Source organism: Eleginops maclovinus, chromosome 7, assembly GCF_036324505.1.
Source record: "Eleginops maclovinus isolate JMC-PN-2008 ecotype Puerto Natales chromosome 7, JC_Emac_rtc_rv5, whole genome shotgun sequence".
NCBI classification, from domain to species: domain Eukaryota; kingdom Metazoa; phylum Chordata; class Actinopteri; order Perciformes; family Eleginopidae; genus Eleginops; species Eleginops maclovinus.
Window position 1 is genome coordinate 4,081,696 of NC_086355.1, and position 22,815 is coordinate 4,104,510.

At 43.4% G+C, this 22,815-nt stretch overlaps 1 protein-coding gene across 3 annotated transcripts; it reads left to right on the plus strand.

The window, feature by feature from the left end:
• The first annotated feature begins 487 nt into the window (after positions 1–487).
• rif1 (replication timing regulatory factor 1) lies at positions 488–22,242 on the plus strand. 3 transcript variants are annotated; one of them, XM_063888401.1, is made up of 36 exons: positions 488–680; positions 1,509–1,557; positions 1,802–1,954; positions 2,039–2,117; positions 2,231–2,327; positions 2,429–2,559; positions 2,656–2,750; positions 3,430–3,619; positions 3,811–3,903; positions 4,049–4,187; positions 4,284–4,435; positions 5,137–5,251; positions 5,349–5,528; positions 5,833–5,943; positions 6,144–6,206; positions 7,148–7,248; positions 8,202–8,288; positions 8,378–8,451; positions 9,138–9,318; positions 9,946–10,053; positions 10,925–11,074; positions 11,449–11,548; positions 11,629–11,912; positions 12,885–13,087; positions 13,824–13,917; positions 14,003–14,131; positions 14,831–14,973; positions 15,067–15,156; positions 15,244–15,298; positions 15,918–19,139; positions 19,231–19,359; positions 19,451–19,537; positions 20,344–20,456; positions 20,537–20,687; positions 20,773–20,899; positions 21,473–22,242. In XM_063888401.1, exons 3-36 carry the CDS (start codon positions 1,839–1,841, stop codon positions 21,733–21,735), a joined length of 7,452 nt encoding a protein of 2,483 aa, XP_063744471.1. In that variant the 5' UTR covers positions 488–680; positions 1,509–1,557; positions 1,802–1,838; the 3' UTR covers positions 21,736–22,242. The 3 variants fall into 3 exon arrangements, with proteins under 3 accessions (XP_063744471.1, XP_063744470.1, XP_063744472.1); XM_063888400.1 differs by having other exon boundaries at positions 1,818–1,954; XM_063888402.1 differs by lacking the exon at positions 1,509–1,557 and having other exon boundaries at positions 497–680; positions 1,818–1,954.
• Positions 22,243–22,815: the final 573 nt, after the last annotated feature.

Genomic DNA, 22,815 nt, shown 5'->3' on the forward strand with positions numbered 1-22,815 from the left:
AGGTCTGCTAGACAACTGTAGTACATCTGAAATAAATAAAAAAGCAAACTTTTAAAGTCTGTATTAACTTAGTTCATCTATACATGTTCAAACTAGAAACTCAGGTTTTGGGGTTTTAGGTACAGCATAAATGAAACAAGGAAACATGCCTTATAGTATGTCTTAAGCCTTGTTAATGTAAACACAAACATTAAAATGTATAATAATATTGAAAGCCAACAAAGTACTTTCCCCTGCTTTATTTCATAATATTTAATTGTTTCATTGCAGCTCACACATGTTTTAAACTGCTAACTGTAGCACAGAAGGAGGGCAGTCTCATTTATGTTATTAATCATGTTTGTTGTTTCCATTTCTTCTGCAGAGAAATAGGGATTATTAGAATTGAGATGAAAACACTGTCACTTTGCAGCTTTCCTTGTAAGGTAAAAGAGGCGGACCCGGATGTGACGTACGCAGGGTCAGAGGTAATTTTGTACGTCGGCGTGGTGGTTTGGCGCCAGCTATTTCGCGGGGCAAGAAGAAGCACAAGAGAAGAAGGAAGCTAAATTATTAAACATTAAAAAAGTGGAGGACATCGACACAAACCCCCGGCACTGAGTGGACTGGGTGGCCTGTGGTTTTACTGGTTTTCATGGTGTGTTTGAGTCCTTTCTGCTTCTTCCCTTTCTTCCTCCGAGGTGAGCAGTTGGGTCAAAACAAAGTGTACATTTGTGTTCCTTATGTTTGTTTATATCCTTTTAAGGAAATATATATATAGCAAAACATGTGAGCCAGCTGTTGAGGCGTTGTCACCCGGGATTAGTCCACTTTTACCCGGATGAGTCGGTACTTTCTGCAGCCTGCTGCTGGCTAACTTGTCAAAGCTAGGTTACATTAGCAGGCTGCTAAGTGCTACAAGATACATTCACTGACTCGGTCCCTGAGTTGGTGCATTTCTCACATGCGTGTTTTTAAAAGGTTTCATATGATGCTTAAAGCTGGAAAACACTTGACTTGTTTTGGTCCATCTGGGTGTCCCAGAGGAAGTTGTGTATTAGGACTTCTGGCCTCTGGTAGCATCCAAAAACACGCGTCATCCACTCGCATGTTTGCAGTGGTTTAAAGTAACAACATTCAATCAAGTACTTTACATTTTCCAGAATATGAATTGTATTTAACTCATGAATCAGACTTTAGTCCACCTGGAGTAAATCCAGCAGCTACCCTGCAGTATACAAAGCCATTCAAACTAGCTGCACCTTTTAGATGAGAGTACTTTCTACTTTCACTGGAGGAACATTTAGAATACTTTTACTGTGACAGAGTATTCCTACACTCTGGTACTTCTACTTTACTCAAGTACAAGACCTGAGTACTTCTAGTTTACTCAAGTACAAGGTCTGTGTACTTCTACTTTACTCAAGTACAACATCTGAGTACTTCTACTTTACTCAAGTGCAAGATCTGAGTGCTTCTCCCACCTCTGTATTTTTCTCGTAATGATCTTAATTCTATTATACTTACAGATCTGGATACAGTGGAGGGTGAACGCAGCTCTACATAATTCTCACTGAGGTAGGTTATGTTCCTTGTTCCTGTCATGCCAACTCAGTTTTTTATTTTGTCGTATGCATAAAATCAGGGTAGCTGTCGTTGGCAATCTAGGTAGACTCCCTCCAATAATGCTCATTAATTACGCATTACAAACTCAGCAAATCAGACCAGCCATCAAATAGTGTTACAAGTTCATAAAGAATGCCTTCAAGTGTAAAATACAGTAAAAAAGTGTTATAGAAAGTATTGCAAATAAACAAACCAGGCTTCTGTTCTTCCAGTCCTCGAGGAGGGGAGTAATAATGATGGCGACGGCGGAGCCTCCGAGTAGATCGAGCCTCCTCCCCCTGCTGGAGTCTCTGGAGGACGCCGCTACGGGACAGTCTGAGAAGACGGACGCCTACCTCACCATCGCAAGGTACGGTATTTGTGCAGCATCTGCATGCGCCAGAGGATGCTTTGCCTCAGTAAAGTAAGAAAATCCATCTTTCCTCTCCTGCAGTCGGCTCAGTGGAGACGAGGGCCGGCAGTTTCTCCCTGCAGTTGAAAAACACTTTCCTCGTTTGGGCCAAGTTATCTTGGTGAGTCTTCTGCACTTTCATTCATAAATAAAAACCTCTACGTTTACCCATATTTAAATCAAAGCTCTTCATGTCTATGATGCATAACCTGTTTCCGCTCATGTGGTTTCCAGGCTCATGTAGTCGGTCCGAATGCAGAGCTGACCCAGGCTGCCCTGCAGGCTTTAGGCTTCTGTTTGTACCATTCTCACGTCAGCTCTGCAGTGCCAGGTACGATCATTCACATATTTAACGTAATTTTTCATCGTTTGATTAGGTTCTATGAGAATGTAATCGCTGATGTCGGGGATTATGTTTGGTTTTATTTCCAGAAACCTTCGCCGCAGACATACTTTCAGCACTTTGCTCCCTGGTGGTGAAGGGGACAGATAAGAACACATGCATCAGAGCATTATGGGTCATCTCCAAACAGAGCTTTCCTCCAGAGATGGTGGGCAAAAAGGTGAGGTTTTAATGGCTGAAAACCAGGCAGTGGGGGGGGGGCGGGTTCGGGGGGGTTTTAATGCTGCAGGACTGATCCGTGCCGCTTTGTTTCCAGGTGCCGTCCATACTGGGAACACTGGAGAGTGTGTTGAGCAGAGAGGACATCCAGTCTGTGGTGATGGAGCACGAGGTCTTAAACGTTATCATCAGGTACATTTATTCACCCTGAACCCAAAACCTTTATACTTAAATTGTTCCTGAATAACATCTGAGCTTTAAATCAGTATGTGGATGCTGCACAGTTTAATTTATTCTCTGCCCGTCTATTCGTTGTGTCTGAACCAGGTATTTCTGCACAGGTTGCAGGTAAACATTAAGCTATTCTAAAATAATTAACATTATGCTAGTAGTAGCGTGAGATTCCTGTGGTGGCTAATGTTTGGTTTTTAATGCACTTTTCAAATAACTCGAGTGCTATTAACTCCAAAAGTCAACATGTATTGAAAAAAGAGATTTATTCATTTGAAAAATTCCCCAAATGTTTTTATCTAACAAAAGTATTTTGCAATTTTTGAGATTCAGCCTAAAGAAAAACAGCCTTTTCATGAGGTTTCAAACTCAGTTTGCTCCCCTGATTGTTGCACACAACGGGAAGGCACATGCGTAATAATATAAAAAATGTAAGATCTATGAGACATTTAACGGCACCATAATCTACTTTTTAATAACCACATTTACAATATGCACAGAAATGTTCAAAGCTTAATTCATAAACCCAAATTGAGGCTCTGAATGTATGAAAAATAACATTTGGTTCAGATCTAAAGCAGGAGTTTGATCCTCCTCAGTTACAAGTCTCCATTGTTGTTGTTTACCTGGTGTTCTTTAGGATGCTGGAGCAGGTCCCGGCTCAGATGGGTGTCGGAGCGCTGTGCTGGGCGAAGATGGTCATCCCGCTGGTGGTGCACTCTGCCTCTAAGGTGCGTCTCCGTGCCGCAGCAGCCATGGAGATGGGCCTCCCTCTGCTGCTGGAGAAACAGACGGAGGTGGCAGCCATCATCGAGCCCATGATGTCCACTGTGAGTAGCTCTGTCGTAGCGCTTAGAGTCTTGTTGTTGTTGTTGTTGTTGTGCATATGGGATGATAGGAAGTGTGACTGACAACATACACGATCCATATTCAAGATGCTTTATTCTTTTCAAAAGAGGAAGAAGATATGGGAACTACAAGTAATTCTACTGATGTTGCATTTTAATATTTCTCTTCACAGAAGCTGATCCCAGAGCTGCAGAAGCTGTTCATGTCCAAGAATGAAACCAACGTCCTGAAGCTCTGGCCCTTATTTGTAAAACTGCTAGGGAAGGTAAAAGTTGCTTTCATTTATTAGATTGTTTTCAATGTGGATCAAGTGTTCGGCTTTTAAGTCAGACTGTTTCTGATGTAAGCCTTCTCAATAAGTGTATAACGTGTGGTTGGACTTGGTTCATTGAACTGTATTTCCTGCACAGATGCTGCACAGAGGCGGCCCCTTCATCAACTCTCTGCTGCACCTGGAGGAGCTGGGTTTCCGCAGCTCGTCTCCGACCATCAAGAAGATCGCCTTCATCGCCTGGAAGAGCCTCATCGACAACTTTGCACTGAATCCAGGTGAGCTCCCAGCTTTTGTTCCCTCAGATGTCACCTCTTTCTGAGCTCTGTATTAAGCTTTGCTGTGTTCTGATTTCTTCCATGTCCCTCCTGAAGACATCCTGTGCAGCAGCAAGCGTATGAAGCTCCTCATGCAGCCGCTGGCCTCCATCAACGTGAGGACGGAGGTCTTGATGCTCACCAAGGTGGAGGTCTGGTGGTACCTGGTGGTGCAGCTCGGGCCGAACCTTGCACCCAACTTTGATCAGGTTAGTCACGCCTACTGTAATGCATCACACCCCTGCACCAATGGAAAAATGAACTTCTCTTGGACTGAATTTTAAGAAGATACAAACTCCTCCCTGTTTTCTGGTTGGAGTTAAATTGCGTTACTGCCATTGCTTCTTGTCTTTGGATGGAGTCTTGGTGTCCAAATCAACCACACAGCAAACAAAAGGCCCAAACCCAATTCAAAGTTCTGATCATGCTTTTAAAAACCTTTTTAAAAAATCCAAACTTCTTTCCCTTTTTTGCTAGCCAAATCTGAAAGCTGTCATCATGCACATGCCTTTCTAAGTACTTTTTTACATGCATAACATGTCAGCGTTGGTTTACAAGTGTCAGGAAACATTGAGTGTATTGAAAAGAGGTGCAGTATGTTAATAACTCGAGTTCTTTCACAATGAAACAACTTTCAGGATGTTTAAATGCAGATGCTTCTTATTCCCTAATGCTAAATGGAAATCATAACAAAATAAACTGAATTATTCCAACTCATCTTCATTAAATGTAACTGAATGCTGTTCCAAATGTGCAATTACACATTTCTCTTTATACATTACATTTGAAAGACTTAGATAGTCTCATTTGACCTCATGAACCCTGCAGAATTGAATTTATGCTGGGAGGTAATGAGATGCATCTTGTCAGTTATTGCAGAGTTGTAGATGATCAGTGTTTCTCTCCGCAGGTTTCTGTTCCTCTGCTCCAATGCATCATAGGGTCAGATTCCTCTTCAGTCCCGGGAACTCCCTCAAGAGCTGGGGGTCAGAACGGTGCCGCCACACCTGGAACACTACAGACTGGTACGCTCACACCCCCAGGCCTGTAGACCAGAGACTGAACTCCCATCAATAACGCTGACGGAGCCTCTAATTTATATTTTCCTTCCTCCCATCTCAGGCGGCGCTCCGAGCTTCAACAGCTCGGCCAACACGTCCCGCACGAGTCTGAACTCCAGCGTCCACGTGTCCTGCAGCTTCCCCTCCGTCCAGCTGCTGGGTCTGGAGATGCTGCTCCACTATTTCCTGGGACCGGAGGTTACTGCTGCAGCAACCAAGAACAAACTCGTCCTGAGTCTCGGTGAGAGTCACACATAACTACTCAGACGGCTTCTACAGTTTTAATTTGTTGGTAACAGAACGTCCATCTTTCAGTATCAAAAAGTTACTGAAAATGATGGAATATGGCAATAAGCACGGTGGTGGCAGCAGTACAGGTGGCTTGTTTACCTCCTCTTAGGTTAGCATGAAAGATATGAACTTTTCCAATAATCAAATCTCAGCTTTGAAGTCGACTGACATTTGAAATCGATCGAGGGAACACGCCACTTCAGTCTTTTTGTTACCGCCCATCTGTTCAACCTTCTGGATCTTTCTTTCCCCAGAGCCGTTGAACCACCCGCTCCTCTCCGCTTCTTCCTCTTTCACCAAACACGCCGCTGTGCTCACCTCCAGCCTCAGAGACGGATTCATCAACATCGGCAAAGACGCTCCAGGTAAGTCGAAAGAAACTCTCCACCTTTTTCTTTTCAGTGGCGTAACGTTTACATTTTGTGGTGTAACACCCTCTCCACCTTCGTCATCGTTTGGAATAATGTGTTTTCCCAGTTGAATCAAACTTGCTCTTCTCTCAGCTAGAACAAAATCAGCCCTGCTTTTAAAGTCAACACGGTAATGTTTTCCTCTGTCCTCACAGATTCTCTTCTGTCCGTCTTATGGACGAGTCTCATCCGCTTTGTCAACCTATCCATAGAGTCTGGTGAGTGCTTCATGCTTTATTCCTCTTTAATGTGCAATTACAGGAGAGTATTAGCAAAGAAATGCATGCCACGCTCTTGGATTTACTGTCTTCGACAATGCAAACATTAAAAAAAAGAAATTCTATTTAGGTATTCGTTTTAAAGTTTGACATTATCATTTTAACAACGTCCCCTATTTGCTTCCATGACATGCAAACTCCAGCTTTAAAACATAGGGTCTTAAAAAACTTGGTAAGAGTGTGCTTAAGACTTTCCTTACCCTAAGTTTTATCCTCCGAGTCGTTCTTTTTGATGTTGTTGTCTTTTATTTACCCTGTGTTTTTATCGTGTGCTTGTAACACGGATGACTTAAACTCCGGCTTTAAAACACAGGACCTGTGAAGAGTGTGCTCAAGGCTTTCCTTACACCATGTTTGTCCTCCTGAGTCCTACATTTATTCCTAATGAATCTTTCTGTTGTTTTTAATCTCACCCTACTTTGTTTATCCTGTCTTTTCATTGTTTGCTTGTCATGTCTTTGGTTAATCTGTGATATTGGTCTATAAATATGAACTTTGATTTAATAATGAGTGATTTTCCTGCTGCTTTATGTGACCGTCTTAATAGTGAGTCATGTATGTTGTGGCTGCTGCTCAGCACCGTGGGGATCTTAAAGTCGTGGTCCCCGCCTCGCAGCGCCACATAGAGCACTGTGATTGGGTCGGGCTGTCACATGAGAGGAGGATCAGAGACCCCCGTCCTCGTCTCCCCACCCGTCCCCCTCCCACTGTTACATCAGTTTAAGTCAGAGCGGTCCGATCCTCGTGGTCTCGACCGCAGTGAAGAGAGGAAAACTCTGAGGGGTTCGACCCTGATGATGACTATCTTAAACTATACAAGTATAGGAAAGAGGTTTGTTGTTGTTGCTGCTGAGTTTGATGTTGTCCCTGTGCGTCAGCAGGCAGTAAGAAGGATCGTCACGGGGGGGAGGTCCTGACTCTGATGCTTCAGGCTCTGCAGACCATCGTCACCTCAGAAGCTCTGCCAGCAGCCAAAGTGCTGGTGAGGCTTCATTTTGTTATGTTTCACTCAGGCAAAAGACTTAAGGGTGGCACAAAGACAGTCTGGATTTTAGTAATGACGTTTGCAATCCTTAAAATATATCATTTGTCTAAACCAGGTGTCAGGGTCTCTGCTCCCTCTGACTGTGGGTGTCCCCCCCTCAAACCAAAATGCAGATTTCCCCCGTAAAATGTTAAAGTGATGCCAGAAACAATCTCTCTGTGGGTCAGAAAGGGTTTAATGAGTCCAGAGATATGGAGAGGTGTCAGGTCAGACGGCAGAGACAGCTTACAGAGAATAAATAGGGGATGGATGTCCGGTGGGTCTGCCGGGGGACGAGCGGCAGGCAGCAGGCTGACACTGAGACTGAGATTTCTGATCCTTTCTTTTTTACTCTCCTTTTTACTGGAGAGGAAGTAAAGGAACCGGAGCTCTGGGTTTATTTGAGGAGCACTATCTGACTCGGCAGCTTTAAGACATGATTATTTTCTGCTTCGCTCTGATGCAGGATCTCACCAGGAGCCACGTTAGCGCCTTCATGTTATATTTTCTATACCCCCGGTATAGAAGTGAGACTGAACACTTTCACAACATGGAGTATTTTTGAATGATTCACTACAGATCTTTCAGGATTTGATGATAAAATAAATGAAATTAAAGCCTTAGAGTCTTTATTTTAAGTCCGATTAAGGGTGTTAGTTTAAGTCTTAGTTAAACCAAAGAAATCTTCATTATATAAAAATATTGTTCCACTTTTTTGCTGTTTTTTCAACTTTTAGAGCCATTTTTAAAATTCATTCATTGTTTCATTGACCTAAAGCTGGTCTGGCTGTTTTAAAATGGCTTATTATTTATATATCTTTAATTTCTGATGTCCTGTTACAGTTTTTAGTAGTTGTTGAAATGGCTGAAATCCAAATACCTCCGTTTAACCAAATCTCTTTACATCTCAGATCCTGTTGGAGGCGACAGTGAAAGGTATTCCTCAGAGAGTCCTGGGCTCTGCTTCATATCAGGTCGGCAAGATGGACGTGCTGAATGTAAGAACTTCCCGTTGTCCTCTTTAAAGCTCATATTCACAATCTGTAAAAATACGATGGCTTATTGAAATGCACGTTTGATTCCTCAGGGAACGCCGGCTCTGTTCCTGGTTCTCCTCGTCTACAACAGCAGCATGCTCGCCGCCTACATCGAGGACGAGAGGTGGGGCGGACGTTCATTGTCATGTCTCATCAATCTGTGCTTAAAGATCAATGGTTGCCTTGTAGTTGAGTTTATTTGTATTCTGTGTACTTCTATTCATTTAGGAAATGACAACGATGCACAATAATCCACGGCAGCACTGCAGTTCATCCTGTAAATGTGTTTAACCATAAAGGCTCATTTTCATCTGGAAAATCTGGGAAATCTAATCTGAATCCACAATTTACCTGATAATTAGTGTTAAACGTAAATTACTGTGGTGACAAAGTCCTTTTTGGAACGTCCTGCTAAATTGGCTTTTAAAATTATGTATTTAATCCGTTTTCTTCACTTCAGGACTGAACACAGGTTGCCGTCATAATTGAGTGAAGTTCTCAAATGGCTCAAAGTGAAAGTAACTGTTTTTTCTTAATGCACTTTAATAATTAACTTCTTACTATTTAAACTGCGTTGTCGTAGACTACAGAGGGTTGGCCTCGAGAGAGCCAAAGAATCCTGCAGGATTTGTTGGATTTAATGCAGAAAAATGTGTTCTTTTAAAAAAGTAAATCACTCTAATTCTTTGTTCAATTACACTCATTTAATCAAATGTATAAACCTCTTTAAACTGTTTATAGAATACGTTGTACAGGTTGCATATTAAAAGTCCTAAAGGTGTGTTGCTTCTGCTTCCTTTCCGTCTGCAGGTTTTTCCAGTGCCTCCAGACGCTGGTGGGCTGCGGGCTGTCGGGCCCCACCTCCCCTCTGGCATTTGCGGAGGCGGTGCTGGGGGCCGTGAGACGCAGCGCAGCGTCCGTGCAGAACAAGGACCAGCTGTGGAGGACGTGGAGCGTGGTGGTCAGCCCGCTCACCGACACCATCACACAGGTGGGCGGAGGTTTTCATTTAGAGGCTTTATTAGAACGTTATAAGGGTTAGCGCAATTGTTTTGGCTAGAGGACAACATCTGTTTTGGGGTGGATTTTTTTGTCCCAATCAAGCCAATTGTTGTGCGTCATTGTCAGTGAAAGGGTGTTGATCTATTTATCAGCATTGGGGTAAGACTCTTGTGCAACAACTAACCCCCCACGTAAAGAACAGAAGTTAGTGGGGACTTATTTGCCTCGCATGTGGTAGTTATAAACCCACTTGATCCTGTGTCTAATAGGAAGCACATCATTTGAGGAGCACAAACAAAAACAGGACCCCTCACAGTTTTAGTTTAGTATTTATTTCATTTTAAATGATTTTTTGGAACTGTTTTTATCACTCATTTGTGTGTATTCATAATTTGTTACTATTTGTATTCCAGTACAGATGGTTTAACATAATGAAAAGCTATAAGGTAATATACGTGCTCTCGTCTGGGATGATTAAACATATAATCCTGAACGTGTGTGTGAAGCTGTTTTGCCGTTAAACCGAAGCGTTTCCTCTCACAGCGCTGTGAGTCTGCCAGCAGCGGTAAATAAACTTTACGTTTAATCAATCTCTCTCTCTTTTTGTTCTTTACAGTCTAATGAAGTCAACCAGGGTGACGCTCTGGAGCACAACTTCAGCGCCGTGCACTCTGCGCTGCTGTTCCCCGTCACACACCTGCTGCGCAATACGCCACTACAGCAGGTCCGTTTATAACTTTACTGCATGAAGAGCATTCTTTAATCCACGGTTTGCCCTGTTTTTACCCCAGAAAAAGAGGGCCTATATACTCCTGTTTTTAGCTGCACTGCATTGGCTCCCAGTTCTTATTTATTTATAGGTTTTAATTTATATTATTTATTTATAGGTTTTTATTTATTTTATAGGTTAATTTATATTATTTATTTATAGGTTTTTATTTATATTATTTATTTATAGGTTTTTATTTATATTATTTATTTATAGGTTTTTAATTTATATTATTTATTTATAGGTTTTTATTTATTTTATAGGTTAATTTATATTATTTATTTATAGGTTTTTATTTATTTATAGTTTTTTATTTATATTATTTATTTATAGGTTTTTATTTATATTATTTATTTATAGGTTTTTATTTATATTATTTATTTTATAGGTTATTTATATTTTTATTTATATTATTTATTTTATAGGTTTTATTTATATTATTTATTTTATAGGTTTTTATTTATATTATTTATTTATAGGTTTTTATTTATTTTATAGGTTAATTTATATTATTTATTTATAGGTTTTTATTTATTTTATAGGTTTTTATTTATTTTATAGGTTAATTTATAGTTTTATTAGCGACATTCTTTTTTGATTTGGTCTTTATTATTATTATTATTATTTTATTTGTTTATTAGATTAGTTTTTATATTTTATTGTATATCCGTTTTTTAATTATGTCTTTATGATAACACTCTTTACCTTCTTGTGTCACTTTTATTGAATTGTTATATTATATTTAAATGCTGCATGTTTGACCCAAAGTGAATTTTCTTCTTCTGTTTTAATTTGTGATCTTTGCGATTGTTGCTTTTTTGTCCAGGCGGCTCAGAAGTCGATGCTGTCCTCGTGGTCCAAGCTGTACAGAGTGTTCGCTCGCTGCTCTGCGCTGGTGGTCACAGCCGAGGAGAACATCTGCTGCGAGGAGCTGTGCGTGAAGATGAGCACTGTGATCGACAGAGATGCCCTGATGGTGAGTGGAGAGAGAAGGGCAGCGTGTTGGTCATTGAACATCATCAAAGTAGAAAATATAATCCTGAAGGGAGAAAGGAAACGACCCTATCGCTCCTTCAGTTCTTAATCGTGTGATTTGTGCATTTTGGTTTTGTTTTCATATTGCATTCAGGAGTTTTCATAATAACATTGAGGGGTTGCTGCTGCTGTGCCATCTGCAGGAAAATAGTTCCAATAATGTAATATATTCCTGTAGGTAAAGGGCTTTTAAAATGTCATTAATCAAAGCACATCATGAAAAGAAAATGTACTCGTAATAAAACATGGTAGGTTCATTCAAAGAGGTGAAAATATGAATAAATGCTCTAACACATTGCTGCTGTGATCCTCCAGATTCCTTCCACATTGAACGCAGTATCCAGTATCCTCCAGGTCATGGTGGAGTGTGTGAACTTCTCCCCGTACACTCCTCACTTTCAGCAGAAGCTAAAATGTAAGAACCTAACCTTCTTATTCCAGTCTTCACACCCTGGTAAAATCCATAATTGAACTTGTCATCACTCGTTCTTGCAGCTCCTCACACTCCGGTGAACTGGATGAAGAAGAGGAACAAGGTCCTCGGAAATCTGTCCACCTTCCAGTCCCTGCTGGTGCTCTGTCTGGAGGTGTTTCTGGAGGAGGCGTCCTCTGAAGCCACAGGAGTCGCTCTGGTGTCCATCATGTCGGCTCTCTTCACAAACCTCACTCTGCCCAACACCGTCACAGAGGCTCTGACCTCTCTGGCTCCTCCGCTCACTCTGTTCTGCAAACAAGCAGCCGCTGAGCCGCCCAAATTCTCCTCACAGCTGCAGGCGAAGGTGGGTTTCTTTGTCAAGTTGCAGTGCAGTTATCATTACATTTGCATTCAACCGTGAAGATCAAACTCAAAGGAAAGAATCCTGCAGGTACATTTCCTAAGTCTTCCTCGTTTTTATTCAGTTTTTCAAGTCTATACAACCGTCGTTAACTGAAGAGGTTTGATCAAACATTTCTAGGGTGCAACTGAGGTCAGACCTGACCATTTTTAAACTTAAGGTCGTGTCAAACCCTACAAACACTTACATGTTACCCATCCAGCACATGCCCCGCTTAACCAGTGCAATATTTCAGTTTTAAACCCTGGTAAATGAATACACTGGAACCAAAACTCATCTCTTTAAATGCACCGAAGATCAAATAAGAGTGCTTTTATTGATCTAAATTCTTGCGTTGCAGCAGCATCAAAAGAAAAGGCGACGTACATTAGAGGAAAAAGAAGACTAGAAATAAACAATAGATCTCAATAGAAATAAAATAGCTTTTAATAAAAGTTGAAACATGTTGAAATACAAATTTACAGTAAACTAAATATGAAGCAGGATATTATATATACATTAAGTGTGTAAGGAATGATCAGGGAGTCCCATGAGAGTGGAAAGGTGTTTGCAATATATATTCAGTTCATGAAAAATAGTCCAACTAAATAATGTAATCCACAAAACCCTGTTCAAATATTCATATCGGTATTCTCTTTGTGCTTTCTGTAGTTCATAATGAAAGCACACATCAATTTATTGCATGTTGTGCAGACGATACAGAGGCACTGACCTTTAACCCTGCTATGAAATAAAGAGCATGAACACGGTTATGGGGGTGTACCTCAATGATCCTCAAACAAGAAAAATCCACATGATGGTCGCACTGGTGTCCCATACATTATCCGTCTTCCCCTAAAGATTCCCTGTTGCAAAAGTAATCCTTGCCATCTTAAATATGATGTCAATCCACTGAAGTCTCCCTTTCTCCCCCAGTTGGAGAAGCTCCTGGGCGACGTCCTCGGCTGCCTGCAGACCCGCTCCACTCTGGCGTACGACGACGAACTCCTGGCTCTGCTTTCCCCCCTGCTGTGCGTGATGTTTCCTCACAGGAGCAAGCATCTGCGCACCGCCGTCGCTCACTTCTGGAACGCCACCTTCGGGAACTCGGTCAGCCTCACCTACCCCGAGGAGATCAGGTAAAAAAACAAAGTCATGTTCAGGTCACATTTAATGCGGCAGTGTAGGGAAGACAGAGCCAGGGGAGTTCATGACACTGTGACACCGGGCAAGTCACAGAAAGGAAAGCAAATTTTGGTACTCTCATGGTTTCAGTTTGCTTAAAGGTGTGTGTAAAAGGTGTGTGTAGATGCCTCCAGGAGCTTCCACTTCCATCAGACCTAGTTTGAGCACTGGGATAAGCGCTTCATAAATAAGATATATTAGATTATCCTCAGGCTGCCAATTAGCGTTTGACTTGAACGCCACGTTTTGCCAATTAATTCTTTCCCATCTTTGACAATACATCTCCTCATTGGTCTACTCTCCTCACCTGTGTCATGTGATAAATAAAATCCGGCTTTCTTTTAAATCTTTTATTTATCACACATTGTTTTTTAAAGTACACTTGGCGTCACACTTTTATTTTAATTTTAAATGGAACAAAAATAATCCAGGCTTGAGAATTTATTCGTAATAAGAAACAAAATGAAGGGAAATGAACACCGTTATTAAAAACTGTAAACAAAGTAGAAATGAAACAGCAAAAATCAACTATAACTGAATCCAACTTAGGTGCCACAATTTTACTTCCAACATATAAATTAAAATGGCAATGCAACAATGGAAAGGCTTTTGGTTTCGTGACGTGTCAAACAGTAGATTTATTAAGGTGTAATCACAGCAGTCTGATCCAGGTTCCCATATTCTTCACAGACCAATATTGAGCCAGGTGAAGCAGAAGACCCCGATCATCCTCCCCGGCTTCGAGGTGGTCGACGTTCCCGATGATCACAGTGGACAGTATTCAGTGAGTTCCTTTTTTAACTTTTTATTGTTGTGATATTTTAGTTCTCGTCGCTGTTATTTGTGGCTGATCCTGTGTGTTCCTTCAGAGCGAGAGTTCCCAGCTGGAGACGAAACTCAGTGGGATCCAGATGGCGTCTGTGGGGAAGAGAGACTCTCTGCTGAAGACTGCTGAGCTCCAGAGCAAGAGCTCGCCAAAAACCTCCAAACTAGTTTCTGTAAGTTCACCAGACCTGGTTTCATCATGAGGGGAAACACTAAATATTCGTCTAAACTGCGTGAGAGGAAATGATGCTGTTAGAAAACGACAGGACTGCAAATTAAATACTAAACATCATTTATAATGACTGGAAAGCCGACTAAATCTTTGGAGACTCCCTCAAATTAAAGACACAGATGCTCTGTTTCTGTTTACAGTCTCACTAAGACAAAATGCTCTTAAGTGTGTACCTAAACCAACATGCATGCATACTGTGAGGTGGATAACATGACAAACTAACATGTTCATATGTAGACAAATTAGATCGTATCCTCTCAGGTGTTTGTCATTGTATTCTGTACTGAAAACCTGCGATGGAAACTCTTGATCATTTGATAATAACGGCAGTTCATATATTAAAGGTATTTTACAGATGGTGAAGAGTAAGCGATTTCTCCAAGATTTATGGATGTGATTGTGTTTAAAAGTTGCTGTTTGTGTTGGCACATACATTTGTAAACAAGAGAGACAGTCATTTCCAGTTTCTTTGCCAGCGTTTTTTGACTGGCTATGATATACTTTAAAATTGAGTGCTGCAGAAAGATGTTTATCCAGTGTTAAGTAAGATGAGTTGTGTTACAGTGTGATGAGAGTTTTTATTCATTACTAATCATCTCCCCGTTGCACCACTGTGTTTCCACGGTTTTCTCTACAACAGACAAAGCTGGACTTTGGCTCTCCTAAGCCCCCCAGCAGAGGAGTTCTGGATGAAGAGGCCTCCATCGACTTCGTCTTTATTCCTCCCGAGACCAAGGAGCGAGTTCTGACAGAGCACCAGAAGGAGGTGAAGAGGACAAAAAGGTCAGTTTTTGTCCCCTTTGTTTGCATTAGTCTGTCAGTGGTGTTTGTAAAAACGTCTTTTGTGTAAAGCTGTTTTTTTTCTTTGGCTCACAGGGTCGACATCCCTGCCATGTACAACAACCTCGACGCTTCTCTGGATACCACGGTGTTCACCCAGTACACGCAGAGCCAAGAGGAGTCTTTGTAAGTTCTGAGAATAAAAACAAATCCCTGCTCTGATAAAAACACAGCAGTCATAAACTAAAACTCCCCCCCCCCCTCCCCCCACAGGGACAAACTGGCAACTGAACAAGCTGACGAGGTTACAGAAGAGGCTACTGGCAAGGTAATGAAATGCACAACAGGCAAAAAATAATGACGGGAAAGACTCCACAGGGGGCTGGTTTTGTCCTTCTCTGAATCCAGAATGAATAAAACACAAACTCCCTTGTTTATTGGCACTTGAAACTCTCTTGTGTTTGTGTTTGAGATATTCCCATAATTAATGTAACACTGCTACTACATACATAATTGGAGCTGTAAACAAACCAAACAACAAACTACAGTGACAGGATTGTGCATATACCAGCTCACTGCTCACACACTATACGAGTATCCAGGGAGACTGCTGAACGAAAAAGGCAAAATACATTAAATAAATCAGGTCAGTCACGTAACCATTTCTAATCGGGTTTCCTAACAGGCCCTCCAGCTCTTCCTGGGGGATCAGGGCCAGATGTTTAATCTCTATGTAATGTGCTGCTCCGGAGTCGTCTCCCCATGAGGCATCGAGGAGGCATTACAATCAGATGATACTCTATATGTTCTGAACTAAACAATACCTCATTTTAAATGGTTCGCCACACAGAATAAACTTTCCTTTTCTACATATTCACAGATAAAAAGCTATTGTTTGTCCTTTTTTGCAGATATCTATTTCATTACTTTCACATGGTTTCTTCCAGGTTCCTCAGGAAGATGTGGAAAAAGAGGAAGACCATGAAGTTCTAATGAAAGACACTCAAGACTATGCCAGTCCAAAAGCGGTTGATGCTATGTCTGAAAACCATGTGCAGGAAGAGATGATTCCCGATTCGAGAGATGTTTCCATGGAGGACGATACCACTAGTGATAGAGCAGAAGACTTGGAAATGCAGTCTAAAGAAGGCCCTGATATCTCTGGATGTTCAGATTTGGTCTCGGGGACTCCTCAGAAACCCAACAGCCGCCGTCAGTCCTTCATCACTCTGGAGAAGTATGCTGAGGGCAAAGCTTGTAGTCCCAGCAGTGCGTCTACCTTCACAGGTCCCCTAAATAAGACCTCCGATAGCCAAGAACGCTCTAACCGCAACAAGAAGTCGTCCTCTCTGACTTCACAGACATCCCCTAGTCCTGACCCCCAGAGTTCCCAGTCCTCCCAGACAGGGAAAGTGAGCCCGGCGTGTCCTGTGACTGACGCTTTTGAGTCCCCTAAAAGACCAAAAGACTCCAGAAAAAGAAGTGAGCCAGTGAAGTTGACTGAGAGACTGACCAGCGACCCGACAGAGGACGAAGACGTTATCCCCGACACCCAAACTGAAAGTGAGGGCAAAGAAAGTACAACAATGACCTCCTCATCAGAGGAAACAAAATCCTCAAGCCTAGAAAAGGAATCTGATGAGACTCCGGATGATTCTCAATCTGAGAATTCTCAAAGTGAACCAAGACGTTCTGGGCGCCCAAAGGTCAGACCTCTGCTGCCTGGAAAGAACCCGGAGAAACGGGAGGATAAAAACACGCAGTTGAAGAGACGTTCTGCAGAAGAACCTAAAAGCGATTCTTCAAAGTCAAGCAGGCCAAACACCAGAAGTAAACAGGCTGCCGAGGAGGACAACAGCCGATTACGGACGAGGGCTCAGAGGGACAAGAGTGAGTCGAGCCTGACCAAGTCTCAGAAAAAAGCCAACAAGAAGATCAAACTGTTCAGCAATTCGGAGGAGTTCCTCGACACGCCCGAGCCCAGAAGGCGAAGCACCAGAGAGTCCAGCCAAACTGATCTGCTGTCTGATAACGAAAGTCAGTCGCAGGGTAAGTCAAGGCGGAGGAGCAAAGCATCAGTGGAGCCCAAGGAGAAGAAGGTTTTGTCTGACAAAGAAGAGTCCAGCCAAACTGAGGATGAGTCAAAGAAAGAGTCTCAAATAATCACTCTTTCCCCTCAAACTAGTGACATCACCCAAGAGATGGAGATTGTAGAACAGACCAACAATGACATTGATTCTCAGACTGTACAAGATGGTGAAAAGCTAGAAAAAGACTCTCAAATGATCGCTTCTCCTCAACTTGATGGTGAATCCCACAAGTCTAGGCTTACAGAAAAGCCTCAAATGGTCGCTTCTCCTTCAACTAATGACGAGTCCAAAGAAACAACAAAGACGTTGGCGACTGAATCGGAGGTTAAAGGCCAACTTAAGACAAGTGAAGCCACAGATGATGACCTTCAAGAGGACTCTCAAGTGATCGATCCCTCATCTTCCGAAAGCCAGTCTAGGCGTAGATCCAGAAGAAGCAAGGCATCGTCTGAAGCAACAGAGTCTGAAAGTGAGAACAAGGATTCATCAGGAGGGCGGAGCAGGTCTAATTCTCGGGCTTCAATGTCGGCCGACAGTCAGCCAGAGGCCAAAGTTAGAGGTAGGCCCAGAAAGAATAAAGTACAAGAGGATCCGTCAAAGTCGGGTCCTACCTCAGCCCCTGAAAGTTCTCAGTCATTAGATACCGCCCAGTCCTCCCGAGGCAGATTATCAAGACGTGGAACATCTGAAGGGTTAGCAGTCGCCAGTGCAGAGTCCTCGGAGTCTGAAAACCCAGGGGCCAAAGAAAATCCCCCAATGCCCAAAAAGAGGGGAAGGAAACCTAGACTGTCTCTTCCAGGTCCTCTCACCATTGAATCTAAAGAAAGCCAAATTACCGGCAATATGGTAAAAGGTGATGCTTCACAAAAGGCAGAATCACAAAGCGTAGAAGCGCCGATGGAGGTACAGGTTGAAGAGAAAACTGAAGCTGACGACTCAAAGAGCCAATTGCTCACCGTTTCACCCCGCAAGGAGCAAGTCATTGAGAAGACCTTCTCACAGGAAGGAGATGCTGGAGACTTGCCCTCTGCTGATATCCGTGAATCAGCTGGAATCTCTACGGAACAGACTCATGAAGAGTTGCCATGTGAGCCTCCTGTAGAGGACCCACTGGAGCCCTCTGAGGAGGCGATAGAAAAACTGCAGGTCTCCGAGGTTTCAGGGGAGAAAGCTGCTGAGCCTAGTGACGCAGTTGCAGACAAACAAGAGGATGATTCAGATTCAAACGATCAAGAACATCCCGTCCCGGCGGCAGGGGAGGACCTGGAGGTTGTCCCGGCGGCGGAGGACCTGGAGGTTGTCCCGGCGGCGGAGGACCTGGAGGTTGTCCCGGCGGCGGAGGACCTGGAGGTTGTCCCGGCGGCGGAGGACCTGGAGGTTGTCCCGGCGGCGGAGGAACTCGAGGTTGTCCCGGCGGCGGAGGAACTCGAGGTTGTCCCGGCGGCGGAGGAACTCGAGGTTGTCCCGGCGGCGGAGGAACTCGAGGTTGTCCCGGCGGCGGAGGAACTCGAGGTTGTCCCGGCGGCGGAGGACCTCGAGGTTGTCCCGGCGGCGGAGGACCTCGAGGTGGTCCCGGCGGCGGAGGACCTGGAGGGGGTCGCGGCGGAGGAACTCGAGGTCGTCCCGGCGGAGGACCTTGATGCCGCCCCGGCGGAGGAAGCAGCTGAAGAAGGTGACAATACCTCCGTTGAACAAGTCTCTATTGATTGTCAAAATGTCACTGACAATATGTCAAAAGAGGAAGAACGGTCTGCTCCAGGCAAAGAAAGCGAATCCACGAACCAGCACACAGAAACCAGTGCAGAACGCGACTTTGTGGAGCGTCAGTACGAAGAGGAATCTCAGGCCCTCAACAATTTGACCGACGTTGTCGTAAATCTGGAGGCTGCTTTGGCTAATGTTTCTCCAGCGAAGCAGAGGGACCTGGAGGCTTTAATGGCGGCAGATCTCGGCCAAAGCCCCAGCAGCAGCGACAGGACCAGAGGAACCTGGTCTCCCACAGCCTCGCCATCCACAAGTATCCTTAAGAAGGGTCTGAAGAGACCGCTGGAGGACGAGACTCCCTCTCCCAGCGTCAAAGTAAGTGACGACTCGCTGGTAAAATGTGAAAATGCAGGATGTGTTTCTAATGTCTGTGAAGTTACACTTGTTTTGTATTTACCTTTGGCAGTCAAGGCGTGTGTCTTTCGCTAATCCGATCCAACATCAGGAGATCGCGGACGACATTGATCGTCGCAGCCCCGCTGTCCGGACCAGCTCCCCCAGAAGAAGCAAAGCCAGCGGCATCCCACAGCCAAAGGTATTCAGGAAGCGTGCGTTTGTTTTACGTTGCCTTTCATTTCTGTTCCACACGAACCCCGATCTAACATCCCTTCTTCTCTTTATTCTAGTACGTCACGACTCCAACAAAGGGCCTGCTGATCCTGAGCCCCAGAAGCCTGCACAGTCCAGGTTACAAGAGCTCCAAGAAATGCCTGGTATGCAACAAAACTTTACTAACTTGTAGCTATAACTGGTGTTAGGAGTATTTTGCTTAGTTAGTTAATGGCATAGTTCTTCGGCCTTGGGGTTGCTGTAATCTCCCTTGAGGGGCAGCTTGGGCGCTTTGCGGTTCAGTTTCTGACCGAGCACAAGCTGACATGATATAGTTTATTGTTTAGGGACGTCTAGATGCCCCTCTTATGGATTCCCCTGGCATACATTATTTTCCATGGACGACTGCTGTAGATTTAAGATCCATATTTGTTTAGTCTCGCTAGTGAGGAATGTTGATTATACACCCTGAACGAGTTAAAACCTCGGACTGTGGAAGAGATCTTCAGAGTTGGTCGGGTAACCGCTCTGTCAACTCGCGGCTGCAGCAAATGTCTTGTCAATTCGCCGGCCGTTAACTCTATAATAAACCTTCAGTGTTTGCTATCAAAGTTCCAGCACTACCGTGTCTCTCTGAGTTTCCGCTCCATTGCTCCAGAAGTTTCCATCACATTTGGGCTTCCTTCAACTTCTCAGGGAAATGTCTGGCTCTAAGAGGTGGAGATTGTGATATCCAAAAGACACTTTTAGCCAACTAGCTGTCTTATTGACATGCACTTGTAAACAATTTGCCGGTCAAACACAAGTGTGGTTGGCCATTGTTGTCTTGACTGGTAAACATACTTTGTTTCACTGCAGAGCTCCATGGGGAAGCATGATCATTTAGGTTTAATATAGAAGTATGTATTGGTGCAGGTGTTGGTTTACAGTTAGAAGCTACAGTCCCGATGGATGCACATTTTTCTCCTAGATTTCCGAAATGAGCCAAGAGCGCCCCGTCTCCAAAGACTGCATCTACCCGGCCCTGGTCGGCTGCTCGGCACCAGTAGAAGCCGTGCTGCCGCAGATATCCTCCAACATGTGGTGAGTGAAGTACATTGGTATCCCTATCTATTGTTTCATCAGAAGCATCTGTTTGTAACTGCGGTCGTTCCTCCTCGTAGGTCTCGGGGTTTCGGGCAGCTGGTTCGAGCCAGAAACATCAAGACCGTCGGCGACCTCAGCGCTCTCACTCCCACCGAAATCAAGACTCTACCGATCCGCTCCCCGAAGATCTCCAACGTCAAAAAGGCACTTAAGAACTATGAACAACAGGTATGGCAGGGGAAATGAGGGATGCACAATTCAAAACAAACACATAAAGGTGTGTATTTTGACCGTTTGGATTATTGTCTTCCAGCGTAAAGGACGAGGCGTTGATGAGTTGAAGAGCTTCGATGAAATGGAGATGCTGACCTCTGAACTGGAGGAGGTCAGGGCTCCTCACAACCAGGACGAGGAGGACAAGACCTCAGGAGAGACGCTAGGTGTGTACAAACTCTTCATAAAGTGAGGCTTGCTGAGTCAATTTGTACTCTAAGGTAGAAGAATACCATATAAAGTGATGCCAGAAAACAATCTCTCTGTTGGTCAGAAAGGGTTTAATGACTCCAGAAATATGAAGATGGGGTCAGATGTCTGGTCAGACGGCAGAGACAGCTTACGGAGAATAAATAGGGGATGGATGTCCGGTGGGTCTGCTGGGGGACGAGTGGCAGGCAGCAGACTGAGACTGAGATTTCTGATCCTTTCTTTTACTCTCCTTTTTTCTGGAGAGGAAGCAAAGAAACCAGAGCTCTGGATTTATTTGTTGTTTGAGGTGCAATATATGACTCAGCAGCTTTAAGACATGAAGGAGCTTTTATTTTCTGCTTCGATCTAATGCAGGATTTTCACCTGAAAGTGGGCGGGGCTTAATTTAGCCCGGAAGAGACGTTAAAAAACCCCAGAGTCTTATTAAAAATACTTGTTTCCAGCCAATATGCTAAGCCAAACTTCTCTAACACTCATCGAGTAGAAGGTCAAACTAATGTGTATTAACGCCATCCTTCTTTTTGCAGCTACAGCGCTGATGGACGAGGCGGTTCCCGCGGAGCACGACTGCCCCAGAAACCAGACTCCTGACACAGCGGCTGGAGAACACGCACGTGCCGGACGGCTGCAGGCGGAGGTGGAGGCGCTGAGCTGCAGCATGACGCCTCAGGAACTTAATCACTGCGCCGCTCAGCAGCTGGTCCAGATGCACGACCGGCTAGCGGGCATGATGCGGCAGGTGGTGGTCGAGCTGCAGACGCGCCTCGGAGAAAAAGAGGGCAAACGCTGACGGCGCCTGTTGAACGGCACATAAAGACAGATCTGCAGCAACAAGTGTTACATTGATGGATTTCACAGAAGAACATTTTATGCTTTTAACTCTGAATGCCTCGAATCGCATTAAGAATTTTCCTTAGTGTTTTTAAAAATAAATACTAGCGGCACTTTTTTTGTGTTTTTAGACTGGGCTGTTGGATAGTTTCTAAAATGTTAGGAAACACTCAAAGGGAAGCACACTCACTTTTTAAAGCGCCATTATTATGACTAGTGTCCACAGTGAATTGCTTCTGTTGACTAATGTTTAGGTTGTGTACATACGCTGCCCCTCATTTAAATCCATGTGCCTGTTTTCTAGGCTGTTTACAATTCAACCCATCAGCGCTTTTGTATATTTTGTACAAAATTCTGTCATTTTTAAAGTCTTGAGGCAAACTTTGCGTGGTGGTAGACGGTCTGCACTTCTGTATTTTTATTGAAGCAATTAAATGAACTCTGTATTAAAAAAAACCTGTAATGAGTTGAAGTTCAATTACTTTGTTCATAATCTTGCGAAGATTGTTTCACAGAAAAGACAGAACGTCTCCGTATAGGGTATAACGTTTTGGTTGGATCTAAAACAAATGTTAAAGGGTCCCTTTTCTGCTCATTTTCAGGTTCATACATGTATTTCGTGTCTCTACTGTGACGTGTTTAAATGCTTCTGGAGGGATTTTGGCTTTTGAAGAGCATTTACATGCACACAAACTTAAAGAATACGAACTATAGGAGTTTATTATATCGCATTGACGGGTGTCTTGTTTAAGCGTTGTGATGGAGAGGGGTACAAGAAGCTCAATGCTAATACAAATGGCCATAAAGTGATTTAAATACAACTGATAGCGGACAAAGAATTTGTTTTGGGTAAAAAAAGTATATTCCAACCTTTAATAACATTGGGTTTTATTGTCAATCGAAGTAGATTATCTTCCAAGGGTATATACCATCTTTACTTCCTTGTTAGTGGAGGGATATCTCCTACAAAACCAGACTCTTTTGGAAGATTTCCTCTTCATTGTATTACACAAGGAATCAGAATTACAGTAAAAAAAAA